The sequence below is a fragment of the Nestor notabilis genome, unplaced genomic scaffold (genome assembly GCF_000696875.1).
Source record: "Nestor notabilis isolate BGI_N333 unplaced genomic scaffold, ASM69687v1 scaffold4992, whole genome shotgun sequence".
NCBI classification, from domain to species: domain Eukaryota; kingdom Metazoa; phylum Chordata; class Aves; order Psittaciformes; family Psittacidae; genus Nestor; species Nestor notabilis.
Genome location: NW_009916889.1, coordinates 20,297 through 38,127, shown reverse-complemented (window position 1 = coordinate 38,127; position 17,831 = coordinate 20,297). Strand labels below are relative to the sequence as shown.

The following is a 17,831-nucleotide window of genomic DNA, read 5'->3' as shown; positions in this document are numbered from 1 at the left end:
ATGGGAGCAGGCTGCCCAGAGCAGTGGTGGAATCACAGTTCAAAACTGTGTAGACGAGTCCCTCCGTGCCATGGGTTAGTGGTGGCCTTGGCAGCGCTGGGGTAAAGGTTGGACTTGATGATCTTAAAGGTCTTTTCCAACCTGGTTGTTTCTATGATTGTATGAAAAAGCAGATGAAGAGGGGAGGTTGCTTTCAGGGTATGCCTCAAGCAAAAAGGTCCTGCTCCACTGGGTGCTCTGCAGGCAAAATACAACATGTGGGATGGTAAAATCATACCTCGTAAGTTTATGTGACATTTAGGAACAGGTAGAAACTCTGCTTCATTTACAGGTGTTCTTCTAGCAGTACAACTCTTGGGAAGACCGCAGACAATTCAGAAGGTATGATGTCTTAATTACTTGTTCCTTGCATGTGTTTTTTTAAACACATGTGTGTTTGGAGGTAAGGAAGATACAAATGGAATGCCCTCTTTCCCCTTCTTGGATTTTCTTTCCCATTCTTCGTTGTGCAGAGATTTCCTGGCTTCACTTGATTACCCTCACCACCAATCAGCTCTCTGCTCCAGGAGCATGAACTTGATTTGTCCAGCTGCCATTTGAAATGGAATAAATTATAAAAAGGAGTTTTCCACCTTGATCCTGACAGTTTTCTTCATGTTCTTCCTTCTTCTCTGTACTCCTTAACTGTATTTGTGCTCTGAGTTTTGTGAGCAGAGTGAGCTGGGATGCTCAGAGCCATGCTGCACATGGGAACAGGCTTCTGCCAGGCACTAACAGCTTGTGGAACCATCAACTCAGAGGCAGTGGGAAAAGTGCCTCTGCAGACCCTGGCTCTGGGGGTTATAATCAGGAGGTCGCACATGAATGAATTTGCTGAGATGCTTTACTAACAACCTCTGGCTTGCTTATTTTGGTATTGTTGTGCTTCTTTTTTCCTCTTTGGGAAAACGTGGGAAAATTGATCCTTGGGGTGGAAGGACCTGAGCAGCTGGAGCAGAAACTCGAAAGGGCACTTTGCTGCAGTATTCAGCCACCTTTTTTATTACCATTGCAGTGAATCGTGGCCTGCATTAAACTGTGGTTTTAAACTCCTTGCTTAGTACTTTGAGCTGGATCAGCTTAAATTGATTTTCATGATTTTCTTTGGGCTCTGTGTCTAATAACAATTTGAATATTGTTTTTCGTAGTTGCACATGAAGAAATTGTGCTCCCCCGAAGGAAAACCTGGTGAGTGTTTACTGCTGGAATCTCTCTTGACCTGGCAGAAAACCATTGGTAGACAGCTAAATGTGGCCTGTCCAGCAGAGTTGAAGATGAAAATTCAGGTTGCTGTGTTCCTGAATCTAATGTCCCACTAGTGGCTTTCCCTGCTGAATGGGAGCTTTGGGAATATTCTTGAGTCTTACTCTCTGTGCAGAGTATGTACACTCCATTCCTGACCTTTAGGAACTGTTACAAGGACTGTGTTTTTAAGCACAGTTCTGTTGCTTTGTAAAAGATCCCATTTGCTAGAAATCTGTAACATCAGGTTCATTTGGCTGGCTGCATGTGGGTGTGTTTCAGTAAAATAGACGTGACCATTGATAGATGTCTGAATAAATCCAGATTATAAATGATGCAGCTGAATTAAAGCTGCTTTCTTGGAAGCACTTAAGGAGAACTAGCGTGACTGCAGCAAACGTTAAGTTTATAGCCAAATGGTTTCTGCATGTCAACCTAAAATAAGACCACCTTCACCTGAACACTCTCATGGGCCTTGCCTTTGCTTGAAACACAGCAAAGTCTTAAAGAGCCCTGCAAAATCCAGTTTTGTTTTGGGTTCTTTTTTCCCCTCCCAAGACTTGTCTTGGAGAGGGACTTGTTTATCCATCCCTCAGATAGGGGGCTCTGAGAGGAGCCAGAATTCCAGGGAATTCTTTCTGTGTCCCTTCCCAGTGTTCCTTTTTTAATTATTTATAAGGACAGGAGTGGTAGCAGGAGGCACACATCTTTTCTAGTTTTCATCAGTCTTTTCTTTTACCTGTTGTTGTTCCAGGAGTGAGACTATTTTAGTAGTTGTGTTTTCCTCCCTTTGCAAAAAGTGGTAATTTCTAAGTGCAGCAAAAACCTGTTTCCTAGAACTGAAAATCCTGAAAAGCACAAGGCCAGGATAAGCCTGTGCTTGCTCTACATGCAATATAATGCATAACATTGAAAGTCTGCAACTGAGTATTAATCAGAGCTCCTTTATGTTTAGGGATAAACTGGCAGTTCTTCAGACATTGGCTTCTACTGTGAAAAGGGTAAGTAGTTCCCTTGATCATGGAAGTAGGTCGGTTTGTCCATCCCAAGGGAAAGCCTTGCACTCGAGGGCTCTTAATTCTGCTTTGGCCATAAGTGAAAGGTGGGATCCAGGGATCCAAAATCCCTTTTTTACAGGGTTTCACTTGTGCTGAACACATTTTGCTGTGTCCTTAAAGCCTCATTTTAGTGCTAAGAGAGAGCTGCAGCTCCCAGTGAAAGCTGTAATACTTTGATATGGCTTCTGCTAACATCAGGAGCAAGTTCCTTTATCAATTCAGCTTCCCAATCCAGATTGCCTCTTCCTAATCTCAGTGCAGAAAGCAAGCCTTGCAAAGAGCAATGAGTGTCTACTCAACAGCTGTAAATGCTGTGATCCTTTAATCCTGTCTGTCTGGAATTCTGGAAGTTCAATCTATTCCTACAAGTCCCCTCATCTCCCCAGGACTGTTACACTTGGGTTTCTCCTTACTTTGCAGGGCATTTGCTGCTTGCCATGTTATAGTAAGGGCCCTTCTGTTGTTGCTGTGTTAGCCTGTGTATGTGGATAATGGAAATGCTTTTAAGCTATTTCCAAACAGATTAAACCCTTTTGAACTGGAGGAACTTCTGTTAAATGGGCATCAGGTGGTGATTATGATGGAAGTTCATGTGTCCTAAATTCCATGAGGCAGTGTGACATGACTACACCGTGCATGTATAATACATAACTAAACATTTCAATCCTTGGGTTCTGCTTTCTACAGGATCCTACTGCTGCTCATTATATGTTCCCAGATGACCCTTACCTTATGCCAAAAAATGCAGCCAGTTTTGTAAGTATTTCCCTTCAGATCTTTGATAGCTTCCCCCTTAATTCCCTTCATTTGGGCTTCAGCAGTTACCAAAGAAAATTAAGTCATCAGACTCCTTTTCTCCTCTGTATATTTCTGAATGCATGATGACTGGAGCATTCCTCTGCATGCTAAGAGAAATCCACTCTGCACACACAGAGTTCTCTCTTCTTCCTACCCCTGTAGGGACCTTCCAGTTGACACAGCTCTGTTAACATTCCTGCAAGTTAGTGGCTCATTTGCTGAGTTGTTCTGTTTCTCCATGTTCTGAGAACAGTGATTCTGTAGGTGAGACATTAAAACTGTGAATTTAATTACAGACTGTGAGTATGTGGTGCTCCAGGTGCTGGGATTTTGTGCTTATGGTTAAATTTGAATTAAATATGTGACTTAAAACACCCAAGATCACTTGTGTATGTTTTACTACATAGACTACATGCTGCTATTTTACTGTCCTGGCCAAGCCCCAGGAATTTTAGTTCTATCACAGAGCAGCTATTTGTTAACTTAGGCTTATGCAAATAGGAGCATTATGAAAGAGTCTTCCCCTGATGTTACCTTTGCCTAAGATTAAAGAGCATGAGAAAGCAGAAGTGGAAATGATGGCAAGAAGGAACTGCTGTGTGTGATGTTAATTGGAGTGTAGAGAGAAGACTGGGAGCTGAGATACATCATTGCAAATCAATGATGTGGCTTCAGTTCTTCTGCATATCAGGGGTGAAGCCACTGAGAAGCCTGCAGGCAGCAATCAAATGTGAAGAGTTTGAAAAGAAACAGGCTTTAGAACTTGAGGAAAAGAGGTAAATGGGAATCAGGTGATGCTCTTTGAAATGAAAGCCATTGAGAGAAATGTCCAAGTGCCATAACTCTAAAAACAGAGCTGCTTTTCAGCTTGAGGCAGTAGTGCACCATGTCACGTTTGGTGCAGAACTCTGTATCTTGACTAAGTAACAAGGAAGTAAATGACAACCTCATTAAAGAACAGGCATTCTTACCTTGGCATAAATACCAAGACAAATGTCTCTGTAACCTTGTCTCACGCCTGTTTTTACTAAGGGTTGCAAATGAAACAGGAATTCAGTTGGATCCTATCAGAATGCTCAGTGTTCTGGAAGATGTTCTAATGACGTGTTTCTTCCTCTTGTTCTCTCTCGTTCCTGTGCAGCGGCTGTTTGCGTTGTCGAAGGAGTCTGGGATAAATGCTGCGAAATTCATTATTAAGCAGTTTCCTCAGTATTTTGACAAGATATCTGTAGAGCCCGACGTACCAGTAAGCTTTTTGCTTTTAATTTTCATTGTGTCTGTGCTTTGTCAGGTAGTGAAATCAACTGTCTGCTTCAAAACTAATGTAAGAGGATTATTTTGTTAGCTGTTTTGCAGACAGCTGTGAAGGCAGTACTGTATTTCCATTGTGTTTGTGAAGTGAATGTTTTTCCTTAGGAATTCAATCTTGTATCAGGTTCTTTAGATAGAAGAAGAAATGTTGTTTAGATGTTTAGAGAAGAGAAGCTTCATGAAGACCTCAGAGCAGCTTCCAGTGTCTGAAGGGGGCTACAGAGATGCTGGAGAAGGACTCTTCATCAGGGACTGTAGTGACAGGACAAGGAGTGATGGGTTCAAACTGAAACAGGGGAAGTTCAGGTTGGGTACAAGGAAGAAGTTCTTTACTGTGAGGGTGCTGAGGCACTGGAACAGGCTGCCCAAAGAAGTGGTAAATGCTCCATCCCTGGCAATGTTCAAGGCCAGGTTGGACAGAGCCTTGGGTGACATGGTCTAGTGTGAGGTGTCCCTGCCCATGGCAGAGGGGTTGGAACTGGATGATCTTAAGGTCCTTTCCAGCCCAAACCATTCTATGTTGACTTCCTAGCATGGAAGTGAGAGATCAGGGCGTGTGCTCTTTCATCATCAAAAGGACTGCTGCTGTTGGGCTGCAAGGGTCATGAGATTATCAAAGCAGTGTTGTGGGTGAAAAGTAAGGATACTGAGCAGAAGTAAGGCCTTTGAGCAACCAGGGCAGTGGAAGGTGTCCCTACCCATGGCAGGGGGTTGGAACTAGGTGGTCTCTAATGTCCTATCCAACCCAAACCACTTCGTGGTTCTGTATGTGGTTAGTTTTTTTAGAGATGATTTAGAGAAGGTTTAAGCTCGTGTCTAACTTACACTCTTTGCTTTCAGTGCTTTATGCCTGAGATTCTGACACCTCAGATTGAAGGAGTGAGTGAGGAAGCTCTAAAAGAGCGTATCCACCTCAGAAGGGTGAAGGATTCTGTGGACCTGTTTGATCAGCTTGTACAAGCAGGTATGTGCTTACCTGCTAGATTCTGTGGTGGAGCTCTACTTAAATTGTGCCAAAAATATCTTAGTAGCTGGCACAGGCTATTGAGGCAGTTTCATGACTACTCTGCTGCCCTTCACAGCTGACTCTGGTCTGGTGGAGGGGTTCTCCAGAATCACTGGGCCCTCCTTATCTGCTACATGTCTGACATGTCACTTTGGTGATAAGGAGAACAAATGATTTCTGATCAAGAAGCAGATAATAGGGTGTGGAGTTTCATCCTTCTCTTCCAGAGCAAAAGAACTGTGATGCTGTGGAGCAGAGACTCTTATGGGCTGTGTCTGAGTGATAACCATTCAGCCTCCAAGGGCCCTTGTGCAGTAGCATGTTGGTTGCTATAAGCTGCATCTGTGCTGAGCACTTTGCTGCTGTGTTGGACTGGTGCAGCATAGCAGCTGAGTGCCTCTTCTGTGGACCTACCCTCAATAAATGAGTCTTTCTCAGTTCTTCCTTAATTTGGACCCTATCTCTGTTATGGTGAATGAGGAGAAGACAATAGAAAACCAACTGCCACCAGCCTCTGAAGGAGGAAGGCTTACTGGGAAGGCGAGACCTTCTCATATCTGCTACAAGGTGGAAAGGAGATGATTCGATCAAATAGCTCTTTATTTTGGTTGGTTTTAAATCTGTTTCATAGAGAATGGAACGCACAAAGTGGTCTTCACATCAGGGGTGTATCCTAGGAGTAGTTATGAAAAGCAGTGGAAATTTCAGATGCTCTGTTGGGCTTGTGCTGCTTTACAGTTTCAGCTGCCACTTCCCTCTCCCACTTGGTCAGGACAACTACTCTTTCAGTGACTTCAATCAAAAACCCAGTTACTCGAGTTCAGTGTTAAAGCTGTCTCCTGCTGTGAAAGGGTTTGTGGAAGTACTGGTGTCACACTTGCCTTTATGTTGAAAGAGAGCAAAGTGATGTAACTGGGTGTTCAAAAGTGTTCTGATATGACTGTAGAATGGTGTGTTCTTTAATTTCTCTGTGACTGTTTGCTCCTCATTTTCTACAGGTACTCCTGTATCTCTGGAGACCACAAACAGGCTTTTAGATTTGTTATGCTTCTATGGAGATGGAGAATCTGCACAGGAGAAAGAGGCAGAAGCAAAAAAGGAAGAAGCAAAAGAGGATTTGGAAGAAGCAAAAGAGGATTTGGAAGAAGCAGGGGTATAAAAACCCTGTTGATCTCCATTTCTTTATTTCTTTCATATGTAATGGGAGTGTATCAGGGTGATGTCTGTGATTACCTGCCTGGGAGATGGGGTAGATCAGATAAAGTCAACATTCCCAAGAGAAATAACAGCAGTTACAAAAATCCAGTGTCTGACCTAGTAGTAAAAGGAGTTTCCATAAAGATGAACTTAGTAACCAGAACCCTGTCTTGGTTTAGTTCTGCTGAACTTGCTTTTACAGTTGCCTGCAAAGAACACCTCTAGTGCAGCTCACAAGTTAATTTTCTTCCAGTCTGAACCACACTGATGAGATTTCAGTGAAGTTCAGGGCTCCTTGTGTAGTCTTAGAGCATCAGGTCACAGGGTACAGCAGTAGATACGTTGCACAATTCCTGTCCCTGGGAAGACTGTAGAGAGAGAAAGGGTTTTACAGAGTATTTGCTATAGTCTAGCGGTTCCCACCCACTCCGCAAATACATATAATTTACCTTGTTAGTATGTTTAATAACATAAATATTAATCTAGTTATTGCTTCCTGAGCATTATAATAGAAATCATTTTGATGTAACCCATTAAAACCAACCTTTGGCTGCATATAAATTGCTGATAAACCTCTGTGTTGTTCCCAAATCACGGCATTAGATACTGAATCATAACTTTGACCTTTGAGAAACTTATTTCTGCCAAAATCTCTCCAGATGAATGCTTCAGAGCAGAAGGCTCCAAAGAGACGATTCCAAAGAGGTTCACAGTCATCTGGCCCTCGATGGAGGTACAGAAAATATTGCCAGTATTCCTGTATTCAGTGGGTTGTGCACATGCACTGATACAAAACAGACTTCCAAGACTTCTAGCAGCCCATACTGATGGGTGATACTTGCTAAATACATCTCTAATCTTTTAAAGTATTGATGGAGATTGAATAAGTGATGGTAGAATAGCTCAAAGTATCACAAGTCATATATATGTATGTCAGCCCTTGGGTGTACAGCCCATTGCTTTGTGTTCTGCGTGTTGAATCCTTTTCCTAAGGGTATCTTCTGGTGAATTCTTTAACATTCAGCTTGTTCCTTGATTCTAGGGAGAACAACAACGCTGAAAGGATATTTAAGATAATGCCAGAGAGGAATGCACACTCCTATTGCACAATGATCCGTGGGATGGTGAAGGTAAAGTTATCCTTCAGCACTGGGAGGGCTTTTTTCAGCTTGTGGAATCTCACACAGTCACAGAGACTCAATTTTTGTTGTTTTTTTGCAGCATGGGGCTTTTCTTAAAGCTTATGACATGTACATAGACTTGCTGAATGAAAGACACAAGGGTAAGTGCCTCCTGCTTTTACTTTGTAGTCTTCTTAGTAGCAGAAACCTGTTGTTGGGTACATGAGTGTGTGTTTCATGGCAGTGATGATTGGCGCAGGGGTACGGACCTCAGCTGGATCATGGGAGCTGAATGCAAGCTGTTTGGTGCAGTGCAGTTGGCATGTGGCTGGCTCACTGGAACCAGGTTTGCATGAGACTTTGCCAAAGTCTGAGCCATGTCAGCACAAACTGTTCTCTGTAGAATGCAATTGTCAGTTAAAATGAATTACCTTACACTTTCCAGCTGATGTGCACACCTTCAACGCGCTGATTTCAGTAGTCCCACATCTAAAGGACAGGTTCTTGGAAAGATGGGAGTTAGCCAAGGTAAGGCAGTAGAGCAAAAGAGGGGGGGAAGGAGTAAGAGTGTAGGGGCTGGGTCTGCATTACCAGTAGAATTTTGCAGTTGTTAGAAGACTAAAAACGAGAGCTTTGTACAAAGATGCTAATATCTGCTGCAAATGAAGTCCACTGGTTTAAACGTAGGAACTAGCTATTGAGGAGTGGAAAACATACAAAGTCCAACCTTGCCCTTGCAGAATGAGAACATTGCCTTTTGAGAACATTCCTGGACAGAAAGGAATGGGGAAATTATACTGGGAGATGAAACCAAACCAACCATTTTAGATAAAACCTCTTTGAATTGTAATTCATGGGGTGGGATGGAAATGGAATTTTGAGGGGTGACATGAGAGGCTCCAGTTTTTAATGCCATAACATCAGTAAGGAAAAATAGTTTGTAAATTAAAGAATTTCCTTGATGAGACACAATTCTCCAAGGTCTGATCTGATGTAATTTTGTAGTCTTGGGTTTTTATTAAACTAATTAAAAATCAGATGGTATTCCCTTAATAAATGATCACTTGAGGTGGAGTCATTCACTTGAAGGGGATGAGAAGGATTAGCTTGAGGAAATGAGTGTATACACCTACCTGACAGCTGAACTGTGATCTATAACATGCAAAGCACTAAGAATTTGGGGATTCTTCTTTAAGGACTTCCTAAATCACATGGCTCAACAGGAAGTGCAACCAAATCTGCTAACTTTTAATGCTTTACTGAAGACTCTGAGAAGATGTGGTGGTATAGGCAGAAGTATGTCGTTACTGGTAATAAAGGAAATGGAAGCACTTGATATAGGTAAGAGAACCAGAATGGTTATTATATTCCAATGCCACCTCCACAATAGTTGATACAAGAGTCGCAGTGATTCCTAGTTGCAGGGAGGAAGTCCAGGGCATGTGGAAAAGGCATTTCTCCTGGTGTTCTCAACTTCACTATTTGTTTCCTTCTGCAAGAGAACTGAGAAATAAAGAGAAGTTCTAAGCTGGGGCCACTCAGCGAGCCAGTACCTGTGGATTTCAAACTGAATCATCATCTTCAGTCTTTGTTGATTAATAATTGCAACACAGTGGGTGTACTTAGCCCATTAGGTCAAATAAAGAAGCATTTTGGTGCTGTAGGTTTTAAGTTAGGGGCATGTTTATCATTAGATTTTTACTTGTATTTACCTTTAGCTGCTTAAGGTGTGTGTATGCAGTGGGGGAATGTGTTCTAGCCCACAGGCTCTTTCTCAACTGGGTCCTTACTGTAGTACTGTAGAAATTAGAGTAGTTGTATGCATGCTGCTCAGGCATAAAGCTTAGCCAAGAATGTTGAAGTAACTTCAGTGTTTTTGCTTTCCAGAGCCTAGCCTTGCCACATATGAGCATCTTCTCTTCATGTTTTATAGAGGCGGTACGTGCAACGTCACCTTTTTCATGAACATGTCCTGTTTAACATCTGCTTTAAGTGCTTTCCAAATGTGATGGGTGAAGGCAGTTGATTTACAGGTGAAAAGACAACCTCCTGTGTAGGCAGTCCTAGTGTTACCTCTGCAGTCTGATTCTGCAGAGGATGATAACCTCTTACAGGGTGGGAAGAGTTCTTGTGTTCTGAGAACAGCCAGAGCTGGAAAGAAAGCCCATTTCCTTTCCCTTTGTGGCTACAAGTTGCTGAAGCTAAAGTGCAGATGCTACTGAGTCTCTGAGGAGGCTGGATCTGACTACAGCACGTGTGATTTGATGCCCTGTTGTGCTGTGGAAGTCTGGCAATAGCAGAGCAAATTTCAGAGCAAATAAAATTGCAGCTGGTGTGGAGCACCATGAGAATAATGATGCTTGTTTGAAGCGATGTTGCTTGTTTCCATTCCCATATTGTATTTGCAGGCTGCTGCTCTCATTAGTGAAGTGTCTGGCACGACTGAGATGTGATTTTGCTTGTCTCTTGTCCCACAGTTGAACTTCACCCATCGGGTATCATCTCTGAGGTGCTAGATGATGTTGAAAAGAGGAGCTTCACTCCCCAGGACCCTGATGACGGTAGGGACTTCAATATATCTCACAATCTGCATTCATTAAGCTTGGGTTAAGTTAATTTATTACATCTTGCAAGGGAAAGGGAGGTGTATTGTATCTAATGGCTTTAAGTAAATTGCCCCCATTTTGCTACCCACAGGCAGCCGTTGTTTCAGTCTCTGACAGCATCCAGTGCCCTTACGTTTCCTTCAGAAAACCACAAAAGCCTAAATTCTCACCACACAAATGAAATGAGGTACTGAGCAGATAGTTTCTGTTCTTCCTCCTGCTGCGGTTTTCTTTGCCTCCCTCAAGCAGCATCAGTCTCTGTGCTGCTTTGAAATGTCACTTACAGAAACCAGAGTCAAAGTGTCATGAAATGGGAAAGAGACATTTTCAGGGGGCAGTTCTTGGGCAGCTCTGGGGTGTACTAGAGAGGTGGGTAACCTGCCATGAGCAGCACATGCTCTCTTCCCCTGGAGTAAATAGAGAAGGTAAGTGATGTGGCTGCCTTTTTTGTTGCCTCTAAGGCAAATAATGCAGTCTTGCATCAAACAGGAGAACATAGCTTTTGTAAACCTAAAGTCAAACCGATCTGCTTAAATCTGTTTCCAAAAGCATGGCAGTATAGTTGCCTTACAACACTGACTAGTCCTTTCCAACCCTAACTATTCTATGATAAAACTCAAGCCACACCAGAGTCTTTACATATAAAGTCTTTATCAAACAGATACAAATTTCTAATTGAACATATCTCCTGTGTCCTGTTGGAGGCTGGGTTAATGAGCTGCTGTTTGTGTCATTCAGAGTTTGAAGCTCACAGATGCCATTTTCTCTCTTTCAGCCAACTTTTTTATGACTGCAATGCAAGCGGTAAGTGCCTCATCCTTGTAGTCAGAATTCCTTTGAGCCCTCCACCTAAGAATTGCCTGTGAGTTTTCCAGCTTGTCCTACAAGATTTAGCTCCCAATATCTCCCTTTTTCACCTGTGTTCATCCCCTCCTCTAACTTACCTCCATGATTCTGCAGTTCTTTGCTTGATACCTGCTAAACTGGTAACTTGCATGCCTGTGAGATGCATCTCTTGCTAGAGATGGCTACGTAAGTCTCTGTCCACTGTGCCCTACCTCCTGTTTCTAGTGACACTGCAGCAGCTGGACAGTCTCAGCACCAGAAGGTGTCATCTTAGGTTAGAAAGCTCTTGTCCACTGGGAGAGCCACACATTTGTCTCAATTAAACAGAATCCCTGGGCAATGAATTGCATCCTGTTAGAAACGTTTGCTCTCAGCTCATTACTCTTCATACGTCATGAGTCTAAGAGGGCTGTATTAAGTGCTGGATTTGTAGCCAAAATGAAACTGTTTCATTACAGTGCTGTGATCTAAAGGACATCAAGCTTGCCTACCGGTTAAATAAGGCCATGGAGAAGGGAGACAACTGGAAATTCTTGAGCATGGATCGGTTAAATATCTACTGGTGAGTGCAGTGCAGCTGATATTGAGAGGCTTGTGCAGTGGTGTCAGTTTGAATACAAACCAGGATTCAAACATTGCAGAGGATGCTTTGCTGCTGGTTTGGGTTGGAAGGGACCTTAAAGCTCATCCAGCTCCAACCCTCTGCCACGGGCAGGGACACCTTCCACTAGAGCAGGTTGCTCCAAGCCCCTGTGTCCAACCTGGCCTTGGATGAAAAATAATTATCATCAAAATGAGATGCAGTTTCGGAGGTGGGATGATCCAGATGGTTGCACCTTATTTAGCCTGTAAATAAACCAAGGGAAATGAATGGAAATTGAATTCCTTGGTGTATGGACATTGGCTTTAGGTCCCAGGTGCATATTGAGAACTTGCGCAAGTAACAAGGTTAATTTAGTTCACTTCTTCAAGTGTTTCTTAACCAGAGGTTGCCTTTGAGACAGATCCAGGTGCCTCTAAGCTGGCATCATGCAGGGAGATTGCATTTCTTGTGATTTTAAAGTGCAGTGCTCTAACTTGTGATTAATTCTGCCAATTGCCTTGTGTCAGTTCTCTCATAACATTGGTACTGCTTGTTTAATTGTATGGAGTGTTGCAATGGAACATCATCATTTGCTGGTGCTTCTGTATGGTTTGGTTGATCTAATCCTTACTGAATCGGAACATTTCTCCCCTCCACTAGGTCAAAATTCTTCTCCTTGTTGTGTATGATGGAACAAATTGATGTGGTGTTGAAATGGTACAAAGAAATGTCCTGCTCGGTAAGTGTGTGGTAGGGTAAGCTTCAGAGCTCTGGTGTGGAGAAACAGAACACTTACAGCTTACTGAAACGATCCTCTTGCTTCATCAGCTTTTCTATCCAACTCCTAAAAATATGTTGGATCTCCTTCAAGCACTGGATGCAGCCAACCACTTGGAAAGGATCCCTTCAGTCTGGGAAGGTTAGTGATAGCCACGTGGCTATGGAGGCAACATAAAGTCAGGAGCTTTTATCTGCAAGTGGGAGGTAGTTGGGGAACTTCCCACTGCTCAGAATAGCCAGAATCAGGTGCTTGAGGGATGTTATTCCTTCGTGCAGTGGTGGGGCTGTTGTGTTAGAGAAAGGCAGAACCCGTGTTTGGGGCTGCACAGACTATCAGTGAGGCTGAGTCTTAGTACAGTATCAGTGTCTTGGAAAACTGAATGCTTCCCAGAGAGCAGCACCTTAACCAACAGCCCAGGGTTAACTCATTTAAACTATTTACCTGTGCTTTGCCCCTTAAGAAGAGGAGACAAGAAATGCAGATACAGGCTTTAGCACACAGAAAACACCTTACTGTCACCCAGAGGGGACAGACAGGTTCTTTTAGGGATCCTGGGCAGAATGGTGACAGCACTAATTTGTAGTTACAATTAAAGCTTGATTTTCTTAACAGGATTTATATGATGAGCATAGAATTTATAAGTAGAATAGCACAGAATTTCTGTAGGTGGAAGCAGAGTAATACAATTTTATAAGTAGCAGAATTTTACAGCACCACTTCGCTTATGGCTTCTGATCATCTGGACCCTCTGCAGATGGGGTCAAATCTGAGTACTTGGTTTGCTCTATAAAAGAATATGAGTCACCACTTGGTCCTCAGAGGAAGCAGATGGTGCTGGAGGTGTCATGGGTCTCACTATCCAGCAGCAGTTCAGGTCCATGTTCCCACTGTAACTGCTTGGTGTTATTGACAGTGCTCTGTGTGCTCTTACCTTCCCTGTTCTGTGCCATGGGTGTCACCACCATTGGGCTGGCTGGGTGCTGGACATCTTGAAGGCTGTTGGCAAGGGGAGCAGTCAGCCTGGCACCCAGGAATCTGCAGGCTGGCGGGAAGGGGGAGAAGAAATCCTTTTGGTTCATGTACTTAGTGCCTAGGACCTTCAGGGCCTGATAATGAGGGGAAAGGGAGCTAGTAGAGGACCTGCTCAGTCACAGAGAGTGCCTTACAAAATGGTCTTCCATTCACTGAGCATATTGCCTGGAGTTGGGAGCAGAGGTACCAGCCACACATACTGACTGCTGCCTTTCTCTAACAGATGTGAAACAGATGGGGCTTAATAGGAGACCAGAACTATTGGAAGAGATCTTGTCGTTGATGAGCAGGGATCAGCACCCTGATGAGGTAAGGAAGCTGTCATTGTTTAACCCCATAAACAGCAAAGCACCACACAGCTGCGTGTTCCCTCCACCCCAGTGGGATGGTGGGGAGAATCAGAAGGGTAAAAGTGCCAAAAACTCCTGGGTTGGGATAAAAACAGCTTGATGGGTAAAGCAAAAACTGTCTGAGCAAGCAAAGCAGAACAAGGGATTCATTCACGATTCCCCACGGGCAGGCAGGAGTTCAGCCATGCCCAGGACAGCAGGGCTGCAAAACACATAATGGTTACTCAAGAAGACAAATGCCATCACTGCAAATACCCCCACACACACACTTTCTTCTTCTTCCTCGAGCTTTACATGCTGAGCATGATCTCGTATGGTCTGGAATATCCTTTGGGTCATCTGTCCTGGCTGTGTCCCCCCCCAACTCCTTGTGCACCCCCAGCCTGCTCACTGGTGGGTTGAGGAGCAGGAAAGGCCTTAGCTCTGTGTAAGCACTGCTCAGAACCACAGCATCTCTGTTACCAACACTGATTTCAGCACATCTCCAAAACACAGCCCTCTACTAGCTAATATGAAGAAAGTTAACTATCATCTCAGCCAAACCCAGTACAGAGGCTCTGTGAAAAGAGCTGAGGTGTCTCCCCATTTCTGTGTGTAGCATATAGACTGTATTTAAGTGCTGGTTTATTCCCCTTGGTCAGTCTTAGAGGTCCAGTTCCAGTGCATATGCTAGTACAGATTTCCAAATCTATGTGAGCTTATCCAGGCCTGCTAAGTCCTTTGAATTGTCTTCAACTTCCAGAGAAACCTCAACACAGAAGAGGATCACATCCTTACCAGGGTTTGGAAGAGTTATCCAGCCCAGCCAGCCACATCCTTGTGGAAGCACGTGGCAAATTCAGGGATTTTTGCCAAAGATGTTGCAGTAACTGGTTTCTCAAGCTGAGGAGGGTTAAAGGCTTGTGTGTACTGCAGAGCTCTCAAGTACCTACTAAGCCATCTTGGAGCTGGCCTGGTGGGGACAACTGTGCTGACAGAAGTGAGAGATCTTTGTGAGGAATAACCTTCGTTAATGCACACATCTAAAGCACAGACCTGGAGGAGGAATTAATACTGAAGGGGATATGTTAATTCTAGAGGGTTTGGGATTAATGGCACAATCCTTCCACAGATCCAGCAGGCGTTTGCCAAGTGTGCTGAAGACATCAAAGCTGTGCACGAGCAGGGTGGGAGGGAGCAGGTCCCGCTGCAGTGGACGGGCAGCACGCTGGGCTGCATCGCTCTCCTGTTTGCCAGGGCTGGCAGGACCCAGGATGCTTGGTACGTGTGAGCTCTTGGTTGCTGACCCTGCAACTCAAAGCTTAATCACAAAAATCAATGTGAGTGCTGGTGCAGGCAAAGGGAGGGCATAAATCCTGCTGGGAATGTGAGGGGGGAGGTCCTTAATTTTATTGTTCATTCTTGGCACCAGGTTAAAGTTGTCTTAATAGTGGGTTAGAAGCTAGTGCAGCAGCTGGCTTAGAGCATCTTGCAGCTGCTTGTGGCAAGGTGGGGTTTATCACTTCACTGAGCACTGCTGCCTGCCTGCAGCTTCCCATTTGATGAGTTCCAGAACTCTGTGAAAATCAAACTGCTCAAGAGGTTAATTTAGAGTTTAATTAAACCTTTAATTAGAATGAACCCTACTTAAAACTCTGAAGAGGATATATTTAGAACTAGAATTTGCTGTCCTGCCTGCTCTCAACTTGAAATGATGGATAAAAATAGCTGGCTTCCAATTTGAATGTTCTGAGCTATTTTCTGTTAAACACAGATGTTCTCTTTGCCCTGATTCATCTGAAACAAAGGCTTGGCAAGTACCCTTCTAGAAAGACATCATACTTTCAAGTAGGTTTCCCACCAGCAAGCTCTTTGTTTCTCTGTGCTAGTTACTCTGTGTTGAAGCCATCAATGCACACACTGCATCTGTGAGAACACGGCATGGGATCTGTTTCAGATCCATGGGGAAGATTGTTCCATGAAATTGAGCCTGCCTGTGTTTCAACAGGGGCTTGTCTTATCCAGGAGATCCACTATCTGTCTCTTCCTGTTCCTGTGGTGTGTATGGTTTTTTTAATGACTATTTTGGTTTCTTTTGAACAGGAACATGATGGAGCGTTTCCAGCAAATCAATAGGATTCCTACGTAAGTACTTTTAGGTTCTGACTTCAGGTAGAGGCTGAGATCTTGCATTTGTGTTACAGAATCATATCATAGTTGGGGTTAAAAGCTTTCTGCTGGGATAGGAGTTCCCAAGTGCACACATTGGTACAGGGGGAAGGCTGAGGTGAAATTCCTGCAGGAGCAGAATTGGGCTGGTGGAGTGATGTGAGGATCTGTCACCTCTCCCTCTAAAGCAGGAGATCCCTGCTGTAAGTGAAGGGCCACCTCACTCTTTGCCTTTGCTTTTGCAGTGATCAGGTGCTGGATGGGTTCTGGAGCTGTGCTAAACAAAACAACTGCCCAGATGAGGCGATTAAGCTGGTAAAGCTGGCAGCATCCCTCGGCCTTCCTGCATCTCACAGGCTTAAAAGCAGAACGGAGAAAGAATTTGAACTCTCTGAAAAGCAGAAGTAAGTCTAAATACTTCATATTACTGCTGAAGGGGTATAGGAGGGTGCTGGAAGGGTTAATTCCTCTGGAATGGTGGCAGAGAAATGGCTTCAGAATGATGTGCCTGTGTGTGGGCTCTGGTTGATTCACACTCCTAAAATGGCCCTTGTTTTTGATTCCACGCTATCCATCCCATCTAGGAGGAATGGGGTTAGCTTTATCCACCACTCACATCTTTCTTTCCCAGAGTCTTTTCCTAACTGGGTCTGGCCACCTAAAAGAAACTGATTGGAGAGTAGTAAAAGCAGGGAATGGGCACAGGATGGGCCTGCACGTGGCTCACAGGTTCTGAGGCCCGTGGTTAATCTTAGTACATCTCACCAGGCATCACTGTTCATTGCTGACCTGCTGCAGCCAAGCTCAGTTGCTGAGTTTAACCTTGAGGGACCACAGTTTGGAACCAGTGGTCTGGTCCAAGGGAATGAATACGTAGCAGTCCAGCACCCTTGACCACTTCTGGGTAACTGAAGTGGCTTTTCCAAAGGGAGTGGGTGTGCTTCCACCAAATGCTGGGTGGACGTTGAGGATAATGGCATCAGGCAGCCCATAATGTTCTCTTTGGAGGGGGTTTACCCTGTGTTTTAGATCGGTCTTTTCAAGCAGAAGTCACAGCAGGACACTGATCACTGAACTGTTTACACATGCAGGGAGACATTGGAGAGCATCCAGTCGGACAGCGACAGTGACAGTGACCGTGAGTAGTTGTGCCTCTTGCCTTCCTCAGTGGAAAACTGGGAGCAGCTGCTGCCTGGATGCCAGGAGGCTTCTGTGAGAACTGAAATGACTGAGAGGACAGCATCTGGGAGGTGCTGCAGCACTGCTGAGCGCTCCAGAGCATTCCCATACCAGACCTGCTTGGCAAGAGCATGTTGTCCTCATTGGAGCAAGCTGGAGTGGGTCCCGTTTAATCTTCTTGGTGACTTCAAACACCGCGTGGGCTCCACCAGCACAGTCTCTTCCACACCACTACCTGCACAAGCAGGCTCCTGCTGGGCAGCCATGACCTGCTTCAGCATGGCTGAGGTACAGGAAGGCTGCAGTGAGGAGTGCACGTCCTGGGGCTGCTCAGCACTGACAAGACATCGACAGCTTGAGCCACTTCTCTTGCTTCTCCTGGGACTTAAACTTGTGCAAGATTTAATTCCTTCCCAGCCAACTTCACTGAACCACTTAAACATGAGGTTCACTCATTGCCCACGGTGGTCTTCCTCATCTTTTTGGGTGTTCTGGGATAGGCTTTGGGCTGTTAAGGATGTTAAAGCTACAGTC

The 17,831-nt window shown here is 44.3% G+C and overlaps 1 protein-coding gene across 1 annotated transcript; it reads left to right on the top strand.

Moving 5' to 3' along the window:
• Positions 1 to 331: 331 nt before the first annotated feature.
• PTCD3 (pentatricopeptide repeat domain 3) lies at positions 332 to 17,264 on the top strand (the record flags this gene model as incomplete). Its single annotated transcript, XM_010024803.1, has 23 exons — positions 332 to 381; positions 1,188 to 1,227; positions 2,237 to 2,282; positions 3,027 to 3,095; positions 4,279 to 4,383; positions 5,289 to 5,412; positions 6,453 to 6,607; positions 7,311 to 7,384; positions 7,694 to 7,781; positions 7,873 to 7,933; positions 8,218 to 8,300; positions 8,969 to 9,113; positions 9,660 to 9,710; positions 10,250 to 10,333; positions 11,154 to 11,182; positions 11,683 to 11,786; positions 12,468 to 12,546; positions 12,636 to 12,726; positions 13,844 to 13,929; positions 15,082 to 15,230; positions 16,053 to 16,094; positions 16,364 to 16,522; positions 17,210 to 17,264. Coding segments are annotated over 23 exons (1,969 nt in total), but the record flags the coding sequence as incomplete, so codon positions are not given.
• Positions 17,265 to 17,831: the final 567 nt, after the last annotated feature.